At 41.7% G+C, this 23,416-nt stretch overlaps 1 protein-coding gene across 5 annotated transcripts in view; it reads right to left on the bottom strand.

Annotated features, from left to right (window-relative positions):
- The window catches only part of Cdk14 (cyclin-dependent kinase 14), a 594,415-nt gene that overhangs the window by 387,333 nt on the left and 183,666 nt on the right, over nt 1-23,416 (bottom strand). For all 5 annotated transcript variants that reach the window (NM_001395582.1, NM_001395583.1, XM_039107757.2 and 2 more), the window contains one exon: nt 10,363-10,442. In NM_001395582.1, coding sequence (NP_001382511.1) covers nt 10,363-10,442 — 80 coding nt within the window. The remainder of the gene's footprint in view (nt 1-10,362; nt 10,443-23,416) is intronic.

The raw sequence follows: 23,416 nt of genomic DNA, 5'->3' as shown, positions 1-23,416 counted from the left end.
GTACAGAGAGAGACAGATAGACCAATGGAATAGAATTGAAGACCCAGAAATGAACCCACACACCTATGGTCACTTGATTTTTGACAAAGGAGCCAAAACCATCCAATGGAAAAAAGATAGCATTTTCAGCAAATGGTGCTGGTTCAACAGGAGGGCAACATGTAGAAGAATGCAGATCGATCCATGCTTATCACCCTGTACAAAGCTTAAGTCCAAGTGGATCAAGGACCTCCACATCAAACCAGACACACTCAAACTAATAGAAGAAAAACTAGGGAAGCATCTGGAACACATGGGCACTGGAGAAAGTTTCCTGAACAAAACACCAATGGCTTATGCTCTAAGATCAAGAATCGACAAATGGGATCTCATAAAACTGCAAAGCTTCTGTAAGGCAAAGGACACTGTGGTTAGGACAAAACGGCAACCAACAGATTGGGAAAAGATCTTTACCAATCCTACAACAGATAGAGGCCTTATATCCAAAATATACAAAGAACTCAAGAAGTTAGACCGCAGGGAAACAAATAACCCTATTAAAAAATGGGGTTCAGAGCTAAACAAAGAATTCACAGCTGAGGAATGCCGAATGGCTGAGAAACACCTAAAGAAATGTTCAACATCTTTAGTCATAAGGGAAATGCAAATCAAAACAACCCTGAGATTTCACCTCACACCAGTGAGAATGGCTAAGATCAAAAACTCAGGTGACAGCAGATGCTGGCGAGGATGTGGAGAAAGAGGAACACTCCTCCATTGTTGGTGGGATTGCAGACTGGTAAAACCATTCTGGAAATCAGTCTGGAGGTTCCTCAGAAAATTGGACATTGAACTGCCTGAGGATCCAGCTATACCTCTCTTGGGCATATACCCAAAAGATTCCTCAACATATAAAAGAGACACGTGCTCCACTATGTTCATCGCAGCCTTATTTATAATAGCCAGAAAATGGAAAGAACCCAGATGCCCTTCAACAGAGGAATGGATACAGAAAATGTGGTACATCTACACAATGGAATATTACTCAGCTATCAAAAACAACGAGTTTATGAAATTCGTAGGCAAATGGTTGGAACTGGAAAATATCATCCTGAGTGAGCTAACCCAATCACAGAAAGACATACATGGTATGCACTCATTGATAAGTGGCTATTAGCCCAAATGCTTGAATTACCCTAGATCCCTAGAACAAACGAAACTCAAGACGGATGATCAAAATGTGAATGCTTCACTCCTTCTTTAAATGAGGAAAAAGAATACCCTTGGCAGGGAAGGGAGAGGCAAAGATTAAATCAGAGACTGAAGGAACACCCATTCAGAGCCTGCCCCACATTTGGCCCATACATATACAGCCACCCTATTAGACAAGATGGATGAAGCAAAGAAGTGCAGACCGACAGGAGCCGGATGTAGATCGCTCCTGAGAGACACAGCCAGAATACAGCAAATACAGAGGCGAATGCCAGCAGCAAACCACTGAACTGAGAATAGAACCCCCGTTGAAGGAATCAGAGAAAGAACTGGAAGAGCTTGAAGGGGCTCGAGACCCCATATATACAACAATGCCAAGCAACCAGAGCTTCCAGGGACTAAGCCACTACCTAAAGACTATACATGGACTGACCCTGGACTCTGACCCCATAGGTAGCAATGAATATCCTAGTAAGAGCACCAGTGGAAGGGGAAGCCCTGGGTCCTGCTAAGACTGAACCCCCAGTGAACTAGTCTATGGGGGGAGGGCGGCAATGGGGGGAGGGTTGGGAGGGGAACACCCATAAGGAAGGGGAGGGGGGAGGGGGATGTTTGCCCGGAAACCGGGAAAGGGAATAACACTCGAAATGTATATAAGAAATACTCAAGTTAATAAAAAAAAAATAAAAAAATAAAAAAAAATAACCATCATTACTGTTTCCATGCAGATGTATATTATAAATTGCGAAGAAGATAGTGTTTCTCCCATGTACTTAATTTTCAAAACATGTATGCAAAAAAAAAAAAGATAAGGAAGGACACTTCATATTCATCAAAGGAAAAATCCACCAAGATGAACTCTCAATCCTAAATATCTATGCCCCAAATACAAGGGCACCTACATACGTAAAAGAAACCTTACTAAAGCTCAAAACACACATTGCACCTCACACAATAATAGTGGGAGATTTCAACACCCCACTCGCATCAATGGACAGATCATGGAAACAGAAATTAAACAGTGATGTCGACAGACTAAGAGAAGTCATGAGCCAAATATCCGGACTTAACGGATATTTATAGAACATTCTATCCTAAAGCAAAAGGATATACCTTCTTCTCAGCTCCTCATGGTACTTTCTCCAAAATTGACCATATAATTGGTCAAAAAACGGGCCTCAACAGGTACAGAAAGATAGAAATAATCCCATGCGTGCTATCTGACCACCACGGCCTAAAACTGGTCTTCAATAACAATAAGGGAAGAATGCCCACATATACGTGGAAATTGAACAATGCTCTACTCAATGATAACCTGGTCAAGGAAGAAATAAAGAAAGAAATTAAAAACTTTTTAGAATTTAATGAAAACGAAGATATAACATACTCAAAATTATGGGACACAATGAAAGCTGTGCTAAGAGGAAAACTCATAGCGCTGAGTGCCTGCAGAAAGAAACAGGTAAGAGCATATGTCAGCAGCTTGACAGCACACCTAAAAGCTCTAGAACAAAAAGAAGCAAATACACCCAGGAGGAGTAGAAGGCAGGAAATAATCAAACTCAGAGCTGAAATCAACCAAGTAGAAACAAAAAGGACCATAGAAAGAATCAACAGAACCAAAAGTTGGTTCTTTGAGAAAATCAACAAGATAGATAAACCCTTAGCCAGACTAACGAGAGGACACAGAGAGTGCGTCCAAATTAACAAAATCAGAAATGAAAAGGGAGACATAACTACAGATTCAGAGGAAATTCAAAAAATCATCAGATCTTACTATAAAAACCTATATTCAACAAAATTTGAAAATCTTCAGGAAATGGACAATTTCCTAGACAGATACCAGGTATCAAAGTTAAATCAGGAACAGATAAACCAGTTAAACAACCCCATAACTCCTAAGGAAATAGAAGCAGTCATTAAAGGTCTCCCAACCAAAAAGAGCCCAGGTCCAGACGGGTTTAGTGCAGAATTCTATCAAACCTTCATAGAAGACCTCATACCAATATTATCCAAACTATTCCACAAAATTGAAACAGATGGAGCCCTACCGAATTCCTTCTACGAAGCCACAATTACTCTTATTCCTAAACCACACAAAGACACAACAAAGAAAGAGAACTTCAGACCAATTTCCCTTATGAATATCGACGCAAAAATACTCAATAAAATTCTGGCAAACCGAATCCAAGAGCACATCAAAACAATCATCCACCATGATCAAGTAGGCTTCATCCCAGGCATGCAGGGATGGTTTAATATACGGAAAACCATCAACGTGATCCATTATATAAACAAACTGAAAGAACAGAACCACATGATCATTTCATTAGATGCTGAGAAAGCATTTGACAAAATTCAACACCCCTTCATGATAAAAGTCCTGGAAAGAATAGGAATTCAAGGCCCATACCTAAACATAGTAAAAGCCATATACAGCAAACCAGTTGCTAACATTAAACTAAATGGAGAGAAACTTGAAGCAATCCCACTAAAATCAGGGACTAGACAAGGCTGCCCACTCTCTCCCTACTTATTCAATATAGTTCTTGAAGTTCTAGCCAGAGCAATCAGACAACAAAAGGAGATCAAAGGGATACAGATCGGAAAAGAAGAGGTCAAAATATCACTATTTGCAGATGACATGATAGTATATTTAAGTGATCCCAAAAGCTCCACCAGAGAACTACTAAAGCTGATAAACAACTTCAGCAAAGTGGCTGGGTATAAAATTAACTCAAATAAATCAGTTGCCTTCCTCTATACAAAAGAGAAACAAGCCGAGAAAGAAATTAGGGAAACGACACCCTTCATAATAGACCCAAATAATATAAAGTACCTCGGTGTGACTTTAACCAAGCAAGTAAAAGATCTGTACAATAAGAACTTCAAGACACTGAGGAAAGAAATTGAAGAAGACCTCAGAAGATGGAAAGATCTCCCATGCTCATGGATCGGCAGGATTAATATAGTAAAAATGGCCATTTTACCAAAAGCAATCTACAGATTCAATGCAATCCCCATCAAAATACCAATCCAATTCTTCAAAGAGTTAGACAGAACAATTTGCAAATTCATCTGGAATAACAAAAAACCCAGGATAGCTAAAGCTATCCTCAACAATAAAAGGACTTCAGGGGGAATCACTATCCCTGAACTCAAGCAGTATTACAGAGCAATAGTGATAAAAACTGCATGGTATTGGTACAGAGAGAGACAGATAGACCAATGGAATAGAATTGAAGACCCAGAAATGAACCCACACACCTATGGTCACTTGATTTTTGACAAAGGAGCCAAAACCATCCAATGGAAAAAAGATAGCATTTTCAGCAAATGGTGCTGGTTCAACAGGAGGGCAACATGTAGAAGAATGCAGATCGATCCATGCTTATCACCCTGTACAAAGCTTAAGTCCAAGTGGATCAAGGACCTCCACATCAAACCAGACACACTCAAACTAATAGAAGAAAAACTAGGGAAGCATCTGGAACACATGGGCACTGGAGAAAGTTTCCTGAACAAAACACCAATGGCTTATGCTCTAAGATCAAGAATCGACAAATGGGATCTCATAAAACTGCAAAGCTTCTGTAAGGCAAAGGACACTGTGGTTAGGACAAAACGGCAACCAACAGATTGGGAAAAGATCTTTACCAATCCTACAACAGATAGAGGCCTTATATCCAAAATATACAAAGAACTCAAGAAGTTAGACCGCAGGGAAACAAATAACCCTATTAAAAAATGGGGTTCAGAGCTAAACAAAGAATTCACAGCTGAGGAATGCCGAATGGCTGAGAAACACCTAAAGAAATGTTCAACATCTTTAGTCATAAGGGAAATGCAAATCAAAACAACCCTGAGATTTCACCTCACACCAGTGAGAATGGCTAAGATCAAAAACTCAGGTGACAGCAGATGCTGGCGAGGATGTGGAGAAAGAGGAACACTCCTCCATTGTTGGTGGGATTGCAGACTGGTAAAACCATTCTGGAAATCAGTCTGGAGGTTCCTCAGAAAATTGGACATTGAACTGCCTGAGGATCCAGCTATACCTCTCTTGGGCATATACCCAAAAGATTCCTCAACATATAAAAGAGACACGTGCTCCACTATGTTCATCGCAGCCTTATTTATAATAGCCAGAAAATGGAAAGAACCCAGATGCCCTTCAACAGAGGAATGGATACAGAAAATGTGGTACATCTACACAATGGAATATTACTCAGCTATCAAAAACAATGAGTTTATGAAATTCGTAGGCAAATGGTTGGAACTGGAAAATATCATCCTGAGTGAGCTAACCCAATCACAGAAAGACATACATGGTATGCACTCATTGATAAGTGGCTATTAGCCCAAATGCTTGAATTACCCTAGATCCCTAGAACAAACGAAACTCAAGACGGATGATCAAAATGTGAATGCTTCACTCCTTCTTTAAATGAGGAAAAAGAATACCCTTGGCAGGGAAGGGAGAGGCAAAGATTAAATCAGAGACTGAAGGAACACCCATTCAGAGCCTGCCCCACATTTGGCCCATACATATACAGCCACCCTATTAGACAAGATGGATGAAGCAAAGAAGTGCAGACCGACAGGAGCCGGATGTAGATCGCTCCTGAGAGACACAGCCAGAATACAGCAAATACAGAGGCGAATGCCAGCAGCAAACCACTGAACTGAGAATAGAACCCCCGTTGAAGGAATCAGAGAAAGAACTGGAAGAGCTTGAAGGGGCTCGAGACCCCATATATACAACAATGCCAAGCAACCAGAGCTTCCAGGGACTAAGCCACTACCTAAAGACTATACATGGACTGACCCTGGACTCTGACCCCATAGGTAGCAATGAATATCCTAGTAAGAGCACCAGTGGAAGGGGAAGCCCTGGGTCCTGCTAAGACTGAACCCCCAGTGAACTAGTCTATGGGGGGAGGGCGGCAATGGGGGGAGGGTTGGGAGGGGAACACCCATAAGGAAGGGGAGTGGGGAGGGGGATGTTTGCCCGGAAACCGGGAAAGGGAATAACACTCGAAATGTATATAAGAAATACTCAAGTTAATAAAAAAAAAAAAAAAAGAATGAAGAATTAGCCAGAATAGCAGAATACAGTAAAACCAAATTCCAGCTCTCTCCCTCTCATTGACCCAGCTATAATGTTTCCTCCATAATGGAAAATTAGCCTATCCCAAGTGCCACACACTCTGGAATGTTTCCTGTTCTTCCACTAAATAAATATACAGGTCACTGTATGTGTACTTGTAAAGCCGTGACTGATGACCCAGCCAGCAGTAGCAATAAGCTTTGTTTCTGTACATAAAAAACAGAAAAACAGACGGGAAGAGAAGTCAGGATAGGGATATACATCTAAAATACTGACCCATTTATTATTATCATAAAGTCATTTTACTTCTACTAAAAACAGAGGGGATAAAGACATGTCTCGGGACTTTGGAATACTTGTTGCCCTTACGGAGGACCAAAGTTGAGGTCCAAGTACCCACATGGGGGCTCACAATCAGGAACTCCATTTCTTAGGGAGAGGACATACTCATGTGGCCTCTACAGTCACTGAGCATATACCTATATGTCAGAAATCATTCATAATGCATAAATACAAATAAATAGTTTTAAAAACACAATGTAGAAGTCAGACCTTATTAGAAAGACCTCAAAATATAGTAGCTAAAGAAAACACAATGTTTGCAATGGGTCATCCCAGACCTCGACAATTCTTCCACCATTGTCCACCCCAGGAATATGAGAAATCTGAATTTCAAAAATCTTCAGAAAGTCAGAAGCATCCCGTCAATGTAGAAAGTTCATAACTAATGACATGGCCCAACCCTTACCTTCTGCAAGTAAGGTTTCCAGCGCCATAATCTATAAAGTGGTGTTATGAACTGAACTGTGCCCTTCCCCATCAAAAATATTCCATATGCTAAAGCCCAAACTGCAGTCTGGATGTGAATACGAAGAGAGATAAGTTAAAATGAGATCTTTGGGGTAGGCTCTAATTAAATTCTGAGCAATGTTGTTACAGAAGGAAGACATTTGTATATCCACAGGCACAGAATAATTACTCAGAGACAAAGGAGAAGACCCCTAGCTATGAGCCTAGACGGAAGCCTTGAACAGATCCTTTCTCTCACAGCTGTAAGAAAGCAACTCATGGTACCTTGACATTGCACTCCTAGCCTCCACCACTATGAGGCACTAACAATCACACATCATCTGATTGGGCAATGCATCATCTGAGGTACTGTGTCCTAGAGGCCTCGCAGCCTGCCAAGGTGGTTTCATGCTGTTGACACAGTCAAAACCCAGAATCCTAGACTCCAAACCCAATGTCTACAGATTGCCTCAGCTACAGTCAACCTCTGATTTGCACAGAAAGTTCTGGGCCTCGAAGACATTGACCTCGCCTCTTACTTCTGCTCTTAGCCTTTTTCTGATCTCAGGTGCCATCCTCCTGCCCCTCAGGTGACCTGGCCATGCACTTGACACCATCCATCTTCCAGAGTACTGAGGCAAACACAACTCTGTTCTAAATTTAAGACAACAAAACTGAAAATCTTATAATTTTAGGTATCTTGCTAAAATAGGTTGCTTATATTCAATAACTGTGAGCTCCATTCCTAAATCATTAGGCAATTTCAAATAGATATCTCATGAACTGAGAAATCAAAATGTACAAACAAAGCACGCCAATGGAGCAAAACCCACTGTCATATGACCAGACACTAATCGAAACCCCTTTTGAAAATCATCCTCTCTCTTCACTCTGGGCAAAGGCACTGCGGGTCTACATGTGCTCATTTTCCGTGTCTGTCCAGACAGAAACTTCTCCATCCAGTCATCCGCTTACCAATCTTATTTCTAGCTCGAGGTCCAGCTGACACCTTAGCACACTTCACAAGAACCTTCCCGAGGATTCACAACGCTTCCGAAATGGTCCGGCATCTCTACGGCACGCCATGTTATTCGTGGACTTATGATTTCAATCTTCTGCCTGCCACCCGGGTGACGGATTCCTCACGGGCACCATCTGTATCCAGTACTCCATCTTACTTACTGACTCTCGCTTAATGACGCTCTGCAAGTCAGCTGTGAGCTGGTACAGGGATGGTGTCAGACAAGGTCACTAACTTCATTAAAACTCCACATCTGAGCAGGGTCAGGGGATATGTCACATCCCAGTGAGAACTGTAGTGGAAATGATCAGGGGTATTGGCAGGAGAAGATGCAGGAGGATGGGTGAGAACAGAGTTAACTGCTACTGTAGACAAGGTGACCAAAGGACATTTCTGAGAAGAGAACATCTGAGTTTACAGCTGGTATCTAAGAGCAACCAATGAAAAAGCATTCAGGACAGTGTCGCAGCACATGTGAGGGCCCTGAGATGAGACACTATGGAACAATGGAAAAGAAAAGGAGCCAGCGACCTTGGTGCAGGTTTTTAAAGGGGGCGTTAATGAAACATGGCTTGCAGTGTTATGTTATGATAGTTTCAAAGTAGAGAAGAGACAATAAGAATGGCAAAGCAGTAGAGAGCGTAAGGTAAGAGTCACTGCAACATTTCAAGGGAGAGCTGACCATGTCTGGGTTACAGTGAGAAAACGTGTATCAACAGTACACAGAGTTGAGCCACCCTTTACAGGTGTAACCTTGGGCTAATTTGGGTAGGCAACTCTGGGCATTGCCATTACTCGTGTAGACAATACTACATGGGATGTGTTAGACAAGAATTAAATTTGGATGTAAGTTTTAGGCAACTTGTGATACCAGGCATACTCGATTGTGATATAGTACTCTTCTCAGAGATTACCAAGGGGTAATCTCAGGAAGGTGGATGGATGCATGAAGTGAACATGTAGACAGCTGAACAAGCACAGGTATGGAAGTCAACAGCTTCTAACTAGTATTTTAACTCAGAGAATTTAGCCAGGAATCAGTGTTCATCAGATCAAAGAAGGCTTTTCTTTCCTCTCCTTCGACTCTACAAACTCAAAGGTCAGCACAAGATGAGGAGAAAAGCCAGCCTGCCTGGAGTTTCCGGTTGCAAAAAAGCTCTCTCAATCACGTGCAGTCTGCTGAAAGGTTAGACAAAGGAACCCGGAAGAGTACATGTTTGGTTTGGAATAAAGAGGCAATGGACAAACTTTCTAAGAAGCTTCAGGTAAATGGTAATAAAGAAAGTCAAATGGGAAGAAAGGCTGAGATGAGGAAGCCCAGTAAGAGTGTCCTGGCTAGGTCTACGACAACTTAACACGTGCTAGAGTCATCCTCGAAGACAGATACTCAATTGAGAAGATGCCCCTACCAGACTGGCCTGTGGGCAAGCCTGTGGTACATTTTCCTGATTGATGATTGAATGTAGGAGGGCCCAGCCTCTTGGGGGAGGTGTTACAGCGGGATGTAAAAGAAAGCAGGGTAAGCCAGCCTTGGGGATCAACTAAGTAGACTGTCTCCATGGCTTTTGCATCAACCCCGGCCTCTGTGTTCCAACCCTGCCTGAGTTCCTTGCCTGACCTCCTTGAATGATGAACTGTGATGTGGAAGTATAAGAAAAGTAAACCCTTTCCCAGGCCAAGTTGCCTTTGGTCATTGGTATTTTATCACAGCAATAGAAACCCTAATTTAAAAGGAAGAACATCATTATCACCATCATCATTATTGTCTTCATCTTTGTCACCGTAGTCATCATCATCATCATCATTAAATGACAAACAATCCAGATGATAACAGTGTATTTAAATTGTCAATACCTTCACAAAATTAGGTGGCAAGTCACCAATACATCATCTGGATCAGCGCAAGACCTTGCCCTGGCCTATTTGATGGGAGAATAAACTGAGGCCTTAGAGAAAGATAATTTGCATTTTTAAGTGATGTTGAAGTGACGCTACTAATCCTGAACATTATGGCAGCGGACTGTAAAATCTCCACTAATGAGTCGGCTCTTGCTAAGAGGTGAGACCCTCCTATGCATGACTGAACAAGGCAAAAGACAAATCAACTTTATTTCATAAAACCAAAGCCTTATGTGCAAAATTTACCAGGTCACCGCAACACTTGGCATGCCTGGAGGTGCAGAATGCTTACTTACCATGCTAGGAGCAACACGTAACGACAGAATCAAAGAGAGGAGATTGAAGTGCCTACCTTCTCTGATGGCTGTGAAAGGCGTACCCTCTTCCTCCTGCAGCCTGATCACCTTTAGAGCCACCAGCTTTCCGTTTACCCTGCAGGAAACCAAAGAACAGAGAAAAGTGACTTTGCAGAACTGTAAGTCTGCCTGGGTTCTAATTATGCTCCCCAACATTTCTATTCTATGCAAGTTTGCGTTAATAGTGTCAGCGAGTCCCCTATACGGCCATAGCTGTCCTGAATTCAGCAAGGCTTGCAATTCTAGATCATCATGAATACTCACATTGTAAATACACTTGTAACAGGCTTAATATCAAACTTGATATTTTGTGAGGTAGCTTTTTTCTTCCAGTGAAACTAGAGCTTAACAAAACCACCTGAAAATGAAGCTGAGTCTAATTCAAATCAAATCGGTGAAGAGAACATTTCCCTTTGTTTCTCAAGGCTGCATCTTCAGTCTTAGATAGTGTGGTGTAATCCCATGGACAGAAGCTTGCTACTCATCTTCCCTCCCTTCCTTTCTCTCTCAGCAACACTCACCTGCGCACGCACGATCTTGCACACATACACATACACACCACACACCACACATACACACCACACACCACACATACACCCCACACACACACAAACACACTCACACACACACACCACACACACACAAACACACACCACACACACACACACCACACATATACAACACACACACCACACACACACACCACACACACACCACACACACACTCACACACACACATAGACACACATACAACACACACAACACACACATTCACACACACACAGACACACACACAACACACACACAACACACGCAAACACACATACACTCACACACACACACACCGTTTGCATGTTTTTAAAATAAGAGCCGCTGAATAACTCCATTTGATCCAGTCGTGTTTTATGTTACATGATCAAAAACTTGATGAATATACTACTACAAATTATAAAATACACAACCAAAGCAGATGGTTCTTTTAAACACTTTCTGCATGTGTGTCAGCTCTAATCAAAAGTATGATTGTACTATGGAGATAACGTTTTATCCAGTCAATTCTGTCAGCTATCAACATCAAAGAAATAACTATATATTCCAGCCCTCTTGATTGCTTTATTTTCTACATTTACTATGCCTGATGGAATATTTTCTCTGATTGCCTTGCTCATTAAAATGTTTCAAAGGAGATATGAAAAATATAAAAAATACAAAACATATTTAAAGAAAACCAAACCCTCCTGACCTACTCCTTCAGCCACCTAGCTCCTACGTTCTGAAACCACCAGATATGATTCTGCATATCACTGTGCAGATATGTTCTCTGGTCTAGAGACCTTCCATACTTACACATAAATTATGTAGGTATGCTTGTGTCACATCAATAAACTGACAAATATATACATATACACCTGCATAGCACAGAAAACCATGTATAGTGTATATAGCCTGCAGTCTCTCGTGTAAGTTTAACATACTTAATTTCATTCTAGTCTTCAACCGATAGGCATTAAGTTCATCCACGATTTACTACTTCTACAGTGATATAATGTATATTCTTACATATTTTACCCATATTTTTTAAAAGTATGAATAACAAATTCCTAAAAATATAGATACAAGGTCAAAACATACATACAACTGGAAATATTAGTTTTGATGGAAATTCAAATCTTACACTACATGGCAGAAACCAATTTCCCTTTCCTATAGCATCGATGGCAGTCCTATTTCTTCCCTCTGTCTTCTATAGGTTATCAGTGTTTGGTTTTGCTAATCTTATAGTTTCTTATTATAATTTTGATTGCTACCAGAAATATTCAGAGGAACCAAAATGAAGAGCTCACGTGCCCCAGAGAATCCCATGTCTGAGTCTGAAATATGAATGCTAATGTCTTAAAAATAAATAAATAAATAAAAATAAAAATCGCAATATCTGACGTATGCTTCTCAAAAAACTGCCTGCCCCAGAAGGGAGACCCAGAAGCCAAAGTCCTCATCGCAATCCACCTGCCAGGTGGCTTTTCTCCACGAGCTCACAGAAACTCAGTCAGTACTGCTGATGGCAATGGGATACGGGCATCTTGTTACAAGGTTCCACCATGTGCAGACTTTCTCCTGGAAGTCAGGGTTTGTGATGCTTTGTCTGTGCCTCAGCTGGGAAAGGAAGACTCCACAATTTTCTCCTAAGCAACCTCCTCTCCTGAATGCATCCCCTTGACTTTTCTTGGTTCAGCTGGCTTCAGAGCCTGTGAACTTCACTCCGTGCTACACGACTAAGGGAACATTTGGCAGGGACTGAGGCTGCCACAAAGTAAGAACAACGGACATCTGCACAGACTTCTCAGCCCTGCTGAGCTCATCAGTGGCTCCCACAGGAGGCAGTGACTGATTCCAGGAACGCCTTGGAATTTTCCCCTCACTTGCAGACATTTTCCTCTCACCCATAAAAGACACACACACACACACACACACACACACACACACACACACACACACACACCACCTTCTTCCCACACAGCCCCAGACCATGAAACATGACTAGCCACTAGCATAACTGAAAGCAAAGAGCAAAGTCAGTGAGGTAGGAGAAATAAATATGGCCCTCGTAGGCTGCTATATTTGAATGCTTAGTAATCAGAAAGTGGAATTGGTTAAAAGGAGTAGAAGCATAAGAAAGCGTGGCCTTGTTGGAGAAAGCGTATCACTGGGAGTGAGTCAAAGCCCATGTCAGTCCCGGGTGCTTTTGTGCTCGTTCTCACTCTCTTTCCCCTCTTTCTCTTTCTCTTTCTCTTTCTCTCTCTGCATATGAATCTTAGACACTGCTCCAGTGCCATGCAGGCCACCATGCCCTCACCACAATGATAACAATGCACTAGGTCTTTGAATCTGTAAACAAGACCCCCAATTAAATGTTTTGTTTTATAAGAGATACCTTGGTCATAGTGTCTCTCCTCAGCAATAGAACAACGGCTGACTAAATCAGAATCCACCCGAGCACTCTCAAAGGTCAATCTCTAACATTCTACTGCGATAAAAACAGTCCTTTTGAATTCACCTCCTGTAATACAAGAACTGGTTTCATGGAATTATAATTCTGCAATTTCCATGAACTGAAATGCCACGTGTTAAGTCGCCAAGGTGATTGGTTGGTGAGTTAGTCGACTGACTGGTTTGTCAGGTGGTTTTTAATTTTTATTTGGTTGAATGTGCCTGGGTGTTTTATCTGCATATAAGTCTGTTCATCGGGCCTGAGGTATGTGGTGCCTGAGGAAGCCAGAGCCAGAGGTCAAAGCTGCTGGAGCTACAGATGGCTGTGAGCGATCATGTGGGTGCTGGGAATCCACCTCAGGTCTTCTGGAAGAGCCTGTCCTCTTACTGTCTAAACCCTCTCTCCAGCCCCAAGCATCAGTGGGTTTTGTGGACTGTGCTCACCTCAGTCATTGCTGAAACTGATGTTTTACGTATTATATCACATGAACTAAAACTGTCTTCAGAATCTAAGCACCAGAAATAAAGAGACTGCTTCAATCACTGGTTTGTGTCCAGTATGTAGAACCTTCCAGACAAAGAGTGTATTTTATAGAATGACTACAGATGCTGGTAATTCATGGAGGTTTTCCCCTTTGTTGATGCCAAATAAATATAAAATGAGGGAGAAAACTTATTATCTCTAAAGTTTTCAGAGACACCAAGATTTTTTTTTTTTTTTTTGGTTCTTTTTTTCGGAGCTGGGGACCGAACCCAGGGCCTTGGGCTTCCTAGGTAAGCGCTCTACCACTGAGCTAAATCCCCAGCCCCGACACCAAGATTTTTATAAACCTTTCAACATCTTCATTCATGTTGGGCTTCACAATTTCCTAACTGCTGAGCCATTTCTCCAGAGGCTTCACAATTTCTGTTTTCCTTTTGTTATTTGGGGTTCTTTTTATTTTCCTTTAGTTTTGTTTTATTCGTTTGTTTTATGTGTGTATGTATGTGTGTGTGTGTTTCAGATTGAAGGTAAAGTCTCTCTGATATTTATGCGTATGGAGACAAGTTTCCATGTCATGGAAGTTTTAGGATTTGTAGGATAATTAATTAGTTAATTAACCTTTTTACACCCAACAGACCCACTGCAAAAGCACTTACAATCCTTTAATAACCTAAGCACAGACCACTAATCAGCATCTCTCTCTTCTCCAATGGCTTCACAGGTTTCCCACTAAGAATTATATTGATCATCAAACTGCTCTTTAACCTGAGTCACTGTGACTTTCTTCTTTCTTAATTAGATTTTCCCTACATGTCTGGACACTCACCAACATGTAAAAATGTTAAGTCACAGGCTGGACCATTCTATAAAAGGTCTTTGGGGATAATAATATGAAATTTTCTAATGTTCTAATTTCAGTATATATATGTATAATATAGGTTTAATGTGTGTATATATATATATAAAGCTTTATTACTATTATCTGAAGTGCTCTAAATTCTATGCTACTAGTCATGCATGCATTTCACTTCTTAAGGGTATCAAATTAAGATGGTATCCTTTAAAAATTATGTCATATTTTCTAATTATCTTGAGGTTTTTAAAACTACTTTAGGAGGGCTTAAAACATGTAATTCAAACCCTGATTTAAATAAACACAAAATTCAGATTGAATCAATAAATCAGAGCTGTTTACAGGAAAACATGGAGGATTCCCCTTTAACAAGTCATATTAATTAAATCACAAGCTAATGAATAAAAGGCAATCAAGGTTTGATTACCAGTGGAAACATTAATTCAGATAAATAACATGGTGAGAAAGATATGCCTAACATGTGTTAATATTGCCAATCTTTTGGAGATGCTGCCAGATTTGCCACTAGTTGCTCTATGTTACACATGGAGCCATTTTCCTCCACACACAACTGCCATTAGCAACATGGCCTCACTGTGAGATACAATGTAAGCACTCTAGTCTGGTCTGCTTGTCACAAGGCAGAGCTACATAAATAGATGTGGGGGAGGGGGGACTCTATTGACCTGGGGACACCAGCTGGCCAGACAAAGCCAGGCTGAAGTAGAATCTAGCTTCTAACAGATTCTGACCACAGATTCAAACCTCCAACCTCAGAATTGTGTCCACAATTCCGTGTGCTCCCCCTACCCCTTACACTTGTAGATACAAAATTCTCTTAATTCTCTTGTGAGAGAGAAGCCTAAAGTGCAGCCTCCTGCTTTTTTGTATTTTATCCATCCACTCATTCCTTTATTTTTCTGTACGACCTCTAAAGAGAAACTCCCCACTTTGCTCACAGCGCAGTTTCTGGTGTCAAAAGCTGGTGCACGGAGTGAATTTTCACGACGGGAGTGGTTCTCAAAGGCAAGGCAGAGCTCTTCCACTCTGTTAGTTGCCCCACACTAATAGGATAACTTAGTACAATGAAACAAAATTGCAAATATTATCTAGGTCATCTCAGAAAATAGTGTTCAGGTGTTAAGACCTAGGAGAAATTGTATCTGGAAGATATCAAGGAAATTAAAGCAGTATACCTGAAAGAAATTTAATATATCTGGGAAATTTAATATATTATGTCTCCCTCATCCCTTATGATCTGGTATCAGGAGAAAGTACTGAGGGAAAGGGTAGCCCGGGGATGGCTTTTGTTTGCTGTGCTGACACTGAGGCGGCATCGGGAAGCTGTAACGCAGAGCTGAGCACTCTCAGAGCACTGTTGGTGCTGGGTTTATCAGTTTGGGGCAAAGTTCTATAAAACAATTTGGAAAACTATCCTAGTCAGTCTCCATTTATTAGCCACTGCATTTAAAACTCATTCAAATGTCCAGTATCAAGTATTAAAACCGAAAATGTTGATGGCTGGAGAGATGGCTCAGGGGTTAAGAGCACTGGCTGCTCTTCCAGAGGACCTGGGTTCAATTCTTAGCAACCACATGGCAGCTCCCATCTGTCTGTAATTCCAGTTCCTGAGGATCTGATACCTACACAAAAGTCATGCATGCAGGTAAAACTCCACTGCACATGAAATAAAAATAAGTAAACTATTTTTAAAAAATAAAATGTTAAATTTGAATTTTTTATTCAGACATGAATGAGAATCTGCATCAAAAATACTCAATCGGTTTTCTGGCATATCCTGACAATGCTAATTCCCATGCCTTACTCTAAGAGAGAATTTAAACATCAAATAAATAGAATTTCAAGGTAACCTCTAGGAGTCACTTGTCCTAACATCTATCAAATGATGTAGACAGAAGTGGGAGAAGACTCATATTAATTCTCATTAAATTGACTTCTTTTTAAGTAAGATCTAAGGTTAATAAAATAACGGTTTAAAGTCTATTTTCTAGGATGTGACTACAAATATAAAATCTGAGGATTTAAGACCAGTGAGGAAAGAGTACATCCAATCACCAGCTATTACCTATCTTTAAGAAAATGTTTCTACTAAAATATAATTCACGATTTGAAATATTTTAGCAAACATCCAATCTCTAACTATATTGAAACAATGAACATTTTTAATATAAATAATTTTCAGGACAGAACTCAGAACTGGGTACATTTCCACAATGTTAAGCTGACCAATCTTGTACTATTCTAAAACTGGAATCAGTTAATAAATAAATAATTTTGGAGGCTCGTTTGAGGAAGGCGAGCAGAAGAGATAGTTTAGTGCCCTGAGACTCCTCATTTGGTTGAGGGCTATGCACATCGCAGACTAGCAATACTGTACCTAGGAGCCTGGTTCCTTTACCCAAATGGACTATACATACACAGCCCTCTCTGAACGACACACCTAGGAACATGAGCACCTTCAATCCCCACCTGCAATGGACTCCACCCTTGACAACAGTGTGTGTCACTCATCCCAATAGCAATCAAATTCAGGAAGTCTCCACTCAGGTATATCCAGCAATATACACCTGAGTTCAAAGACTAGAAAGACCAACATGGTCTGACCTGCTTTTGGGTGCATGTGCAGTGTCTTAGGGTTTTATTGCTGTCAAGAGACACTAGTGACCATGGAAACTCTCAGAAAGGCAAACATTTAATTGATGCTAGCTTACAGTTTCAGAGGTTTAGTCCATTACCATCACGGTGGGAAGCAAGGCAGCATGCAAGCAGATGTGCTGCTGGAGGAGCCAAGAGTCCTACAACTTGATCTGAAGGCAATAGAAGGAGATACTGTCTTCCACAGGCAGCCAAGGGAGACTATCATCCACACTCAGGAGAGCCTGAGCACAGTGCCTACACAGTGACACTCTTCCTCCAATATGGCCACACCTCCTCCCATATGGCCACACCTCCTCCCATATGGCCACACCTCCTCCCATATGGCCACACCTCCTCCCATATGGCCACACCTCCTCATAGTGCCACTCTGTATGGTCTAGCATCCAAATACATGAGTCTGTGAAGGACAAACCTACTGAAGCCACCACAGGCAATAAGGCTAAATGGTGGCCTCTAAAAGGGAAATCCTTTATTTACAGTTTTCTGCCTCATTTCAATGATTAAAAACAGACATATGTAGAAAGACACATGAAATAGAAAATTTTTATGACCTAATCTATCAATCAAAATAGAGAACCACTCGAATTATGTCCATTAGTAACAAAGTCCTCCTTCCCTCTTCAAGTCCATAAAAGGAATTCCCTAGCAGTAACTCAATGACCATGGGTCCTCTACCATCATTACCAAGGACAAAGCATTGCTTTAAAGACACAGGGGAACTCAAACCCCTTCACAGCCATCCAACTATGTCATTCTTTCTGCTGTTGATGAGAAAACAAATATGTGTCACCTGTAGTTCTGCCCTCAGCCAACAAAAACAACAGCAACAACAACAATCGAGTCCTCTCGGGAAGTCCAGCCCTTCATTAAATCGAAGTCTGAATATTCATCTCTTAGTCAACAAATACTAATTGTGAGGACTTGAGTTTGTGCTTGGGATAAATAATGAGTAATAATATAGCCCTGCACATAACGATCGTGACAGTGTATCCCAGGAGTCCAGCATAATACCTAAAATTCAAACGAGTGGAATACTCTGAGAGGACATCAGCAGCCTCCCACCTGTCAAGTGACATGACTTGGCCGTTTGTAAAATGATATGTACAACGGAAAGGCATCAAACATCCTTAAATTGCTAACTATCTATGATAAAACTGATGAAACAATTGATCGTGGGAGTGCTCTGTGGTCAGCTTTTTAGCCTAAGATGTAGTGAATGAAGACACTGTTGTAAGTGCTGACTTTGCACAGCTTGTAAAACACACTATGAGAAAGCATGTTCCTCCTTCGCAGAACAAATCCAACCCAAATCTCACCACACCTAGATGTAAGTGCTTACTGAAAGGATATAATCGACCAATTAACTAGTAGCCACTGGGTTATAATCTGAAAAATCCAAACAATAGGACATTGTAGAAGGAGCAAAGCTAAACAAATAAATTTCAAGGCAACACTAACTGAGCTCTGGATGTTATTAAGACATCAATATTTGTTTTAATTTTTTGTCATGTTAGAACATGATGCGTGCGTGTGTGTGTGTGTGTGTGTGTGTGTGTGTGTGTGTGTGTGTTCCCTGTGCATTCAGATATCCTTAAAGACTAGAAGAGGCCAGCAGATCCCTTGGAGATGGAATCACAGGCCCTGAATCCTAGTGCTCTGCAAAAGCTCTAAACTGCTGAGCCCCAACCTCCAGATCCACAGTTGTATTTCACTATGAGTCCTCACTTTTCAAATATTAAATATTCTACAAGAACAATTATACTTGGAGTTTTTCTCAAAAACCACCAGAAGAAATTAAATGAGAAAACAAGATCAAATATGGGCTGGCCGTGCTTAAAGCTATGTGACAGGTTGACAGGGGTTTTACTGCAACTATGACTTCTACTAATTATTGTCCCTACAAGGAGGAGCAGAACGAATGAGAGACTGAAACTGGTAAGGAGTGCTTGAATGTTCTGTCTTCTGAACATGGCATGGCTCCCATTTTCTGGAGCTAGTAGCAGCTGTCACTATCTGTACTTGACCTGCACAAGATGGAACCCATCAGCACGCTGCCATGGATGGGAGGAGCTTATTAGACCCCACTGCTCTCCTCTAAGCTATTGGTTGTTACTGGATGCTGGAGGAAGAGGAGCAATTTCATAGGGGCTCAGCAGCTAGTAAATCGTCATTGCTCCAATAAATAGCCTCCCAATAAGAAGTGTGGTCAGGAAGCTGAAATCCTGGTCCAGTGAAATACATTAGCACTCATACTGGGGCACGAGCAAGGGAGAAAAGAAACCCATAAAGACAAAAACCTCTAAAGTATCAGGACGATCCGGGCTGAGTGCTGGGAAATTAAAATTAAAAGATAGGTCCCAATTTCCTGGTTTCAGCATATGGATAGTTGAACGTACCATTTTTTTTGTTGTTGTTGATGTTAAGGAAGTTAAAACACTTGGAGATGGACGCGCATTCCAAGAATTCTGTTTGGTACAATGGTATACTGGAAACATTACATGGAGGTGTCACTGACACAGTGATAGACTTATGAGTCTGGATCTTGATACACAAATCTAAGCCAGGCATAAATGTGTGTTCCACTTGGACCACAGGGGAACAGCCAGGATTCTGAGTTAAGAAAATTACTCAAAAGGAAGATGGGAGAAAAGGAAGCATTTGCTGATCTGGGGATGATCCTCTTGACCTGGAACAGGCTGAAGAGGGAGGGAATCCACCATTAGACTTCAGGAAGAAGCACAAGAATGTGAGTGATATGTGTAGATCTCAGGCGGTGTCTCCTAGCCTCTCTTCCCTTGTCTCTTACAGGGATAAATCCCTGTTGCTATAAATATGCAAAAAAGGTTCTGACAAAGCTTCTTGCTAACCAGCCCTCTGCAGTCCTCCGGGAGCCTGTGGTCAGGAAGCACAAACTGCCAGGTGTGAAGAATTAGGGCAGAGCAAATCTGGATGCCCTGTCCCCCCACAGGAGAAACTGAGTTTGTCCTAAGCAGCCATTAAACTGTGACAGTCACAGAACACTGTACATTCAGACTGATCATGCCAAAAAGTGATCATTCCAGGATCAGAGAGGTTTTCTTCAAGGACCTTGCAATGATAGTACCTCTTGCCCTTGTAAACGTGACCCAGGAGTGTGATTTCTCTCTAACAATGAAACTCCAACCTGTTAGAAGCACCTAGTGCTGACGAATCCAGCTACTAATTCTATATTTCCGTCCTACTCATGGCAGGCACTGGTAACCTAGAGTCCTCTGTCCTTATCCTCAAAAGAATGCAACCGCAAACACGGGGAGGCCAGCACTTCCGTTTCTGGCACTGCACTCTGGATGAAAGCCCTGCCCTTCTTTGGTGTCCTTGTCTTCACGTCTGTGCCTCTCTGTCTCTCTGGTCCTCTGTGACTTTGTGTTCTCTCCTTCGCTTTCCCAATGTTTGACGTTCACTCTCCTAGGAAGGCCTTGCTCATGCTCCTCTTGCTCACAGGCCTCAACTCTCTACCACTGACCACTAGGCTGACGCTCTACTCAGCCACTAGACTACACAGGGAAATCGGTGCCTAGCACAGTTGCACGCACAGTCGGGGCTCAGTAGCAACGGATGGGCCAAGTGCCCCCGTCACAAAAAGAGGCACTGAAACGGCATGCAATAGAGTTTCTACTGCTCTAAGGTTCCCTAAGCAGCCTTTAACAAATCACCCTGGCAACAGCAAATCCAAACTTCTTAGACGTTTCTCTCCTGCCACATAACCAAATACACCTATCACCATTCATAGGCAAGAAAATACGCTTACGAGTTAAACCAGTTCACTAGCCTACTAGTGCTATATGCAGTTTTAATACTCTCAGGAGAAAAAGGTATTCAGGCATGACAGCATTTTTTTCCAAGCCATTAACCTCTATTCTACTCCAGAAATGTTTGGAGCCACCCAAATAATATTCTGGTCCAAGTGTTGAAGCAGGGGATGCAGGAGGAAAGCCACACCAGTGTCCTTGAGTCAGCTACACAATACCCATTATTTTGAACATTCAGACACTTCAGGGCTACCAGTATATTCCACTTTTCTTCATAATTTACACAGAAACTGACAGCTCAAGTATATATAAAGTATATATAAATCTCAAGTACAGACTTGCTTAAAATTTTTACAGGTCTGCAAACCGGCATCCTTAGAGAGCCTGCGTCATGAGGGTGTTATTCCCTCTTGTGTCTGCTCTGAACTTGGAGCCTGATTCAGACCCTCCTCAGCAGCAATGACAGAAGCAAAAGGGAAGTTGAGCGTGCACGTCTCTTCTTTGTCCTTTTCTCTGTGTCAGCAGCTTCTTCCGCGTGTGGACTTGAGGCCTGAGGTCCTTGGAGCACTCCCTGAACTTCAAATTAAGGTAATCTGGCCTTACCTGGTCTGGTTGGATTTCAAAAGTCTTTAATCATCTACTTCAATATGTGACCTTGTGCGGGATTTAGGCAGAGGACTGTAAACTTGTGAGGATTCTGAAGGCACCAGGAACCCTTCCGGGAGAGCAATAAGCAACCCACAAATAGCCATTGAGAAGTCAGCAGAGAGTGGAGACTGTAAGACAGTATCTGGTAACCCAAACACATGATGAACACAGTAATCTAATTTGGTTTCTGTTGCTATGACAAACACTAGAACCAAAAGCCACTTGGGGGAGAAAAGTCTTATCAGGCTTACAAATTAGACTCTATCCTGGACATGAAAAGCACCACAAGGACTAATGAAAATGTCTGATTTCAGAACACACATCTACTGTTGGTGGGGTTGGAAAGTGGTACAGCCACTCTGGAAATCAGTCTGGAGGTTCCTCAGAAAATTGGACATTGTACTACCTGAGCACCCAGCTATACCTCTCTGGGGCATATACCCAAAAGGTGTCCCAACATACAGCAAAGACACATGCTCCACTATGTTCATAGAAGCCTTATTTATAATAGCCAGAAGCTGGAAAGAACCCAGATGTCCTTCAACAGAGGAATGGATACAGAAAATGTGGTACATATACACAATGGAGTACTACTAATGGAGTACTAATGGAGTAGCTATCAAAAACAATGACTTCATGAAATCCATAGGCAAATGGAATGAACTAGAAAATATCATCCTGAGTGAGGTAACTCAAAAAAAAAAAAAAAACCCACACATGGCATGCACTCACTAATAAGTGGATATTAGCCCAAAAGCTCGAATCATCCAAGATACAACCCACAGAACACATGAAATTCAAGAAGAAGGACAGCCAAAGTGTGGTTGCTTCACTCCTTCTTAGAAGGGGGAACAAAAATATTCATAGGAGGGGATGTGGAGACAAAGTTTGGAGCAGAGACTTAAGGAATGGCTATTCAGAGCCTGCCCCACATGGGTATACAGCATATATATCCAAGGCTAGATAATATTGATGAAGCCAAGAAGTGTGTGCTGACAGGAACCTGATATAGCTGTCTCCTGAGAGACTCAGCCAGACTTTATCAAATACATTGAACTGAGAATGGGGTCCCCATTGGAGGAATTAGAGAAAGGATTGAAGGAGCTGAAGGGGCTTGAAACCCCATAAGAACAACAATGTCAACCAACCATGGCTCCCAGGGACTAAACCACACCCAAAGACTACACATGGACTGAACCATGACTCCAGCTGCATATGTAGCAGAGGATGGCTTTGTTGGGCACCCATGGGAGGAGAAGCCTTTGGTCCTGCCATGGCTGGACCCCCCAGTGCAGGGGAATGTGGGGTGGGGAGATCGGGAAGTGGGGGTGGTTGGGGAGGGGGAACACCCTTATAGAAGAAGGGGAGGGGGATGGAGCAGGGGGTTTCTGGCCAGGAAACCGGGAGAGGGAATAACATTTGAAATATAAATAAAAACATATCCAATTTGAAAGAAAAAAGAAAAGAAAACATCTGATTTCATTAGGAAGAAATCGTTTCTTACCAGGAAGCTTCACAGATTCATACAAAGTGTGATCTGAAACTTAACAGGAGTTGCTCATAAATGCCCAACATTCACGAACCCATGTGCACAGACAGGAAGGATGAAG

This window comes from Rattus norvegicus, chromosome 4 (assembly GCF_036323735.1).
Source record: "Rattus norvegicus strain BN/NHsdMcwi chromosome 4, GRCr8, whole genome shotgun sequence".
Taxonomy (NCBI): Eukaryota; Metazoa; Chordata; class Mammalia; order Rodentia; family Muridae; genus Rattus; species Rattus norvegicus.
This window is presented reverse-complemented; position numbering and strand designations above follow the sequence as displayed.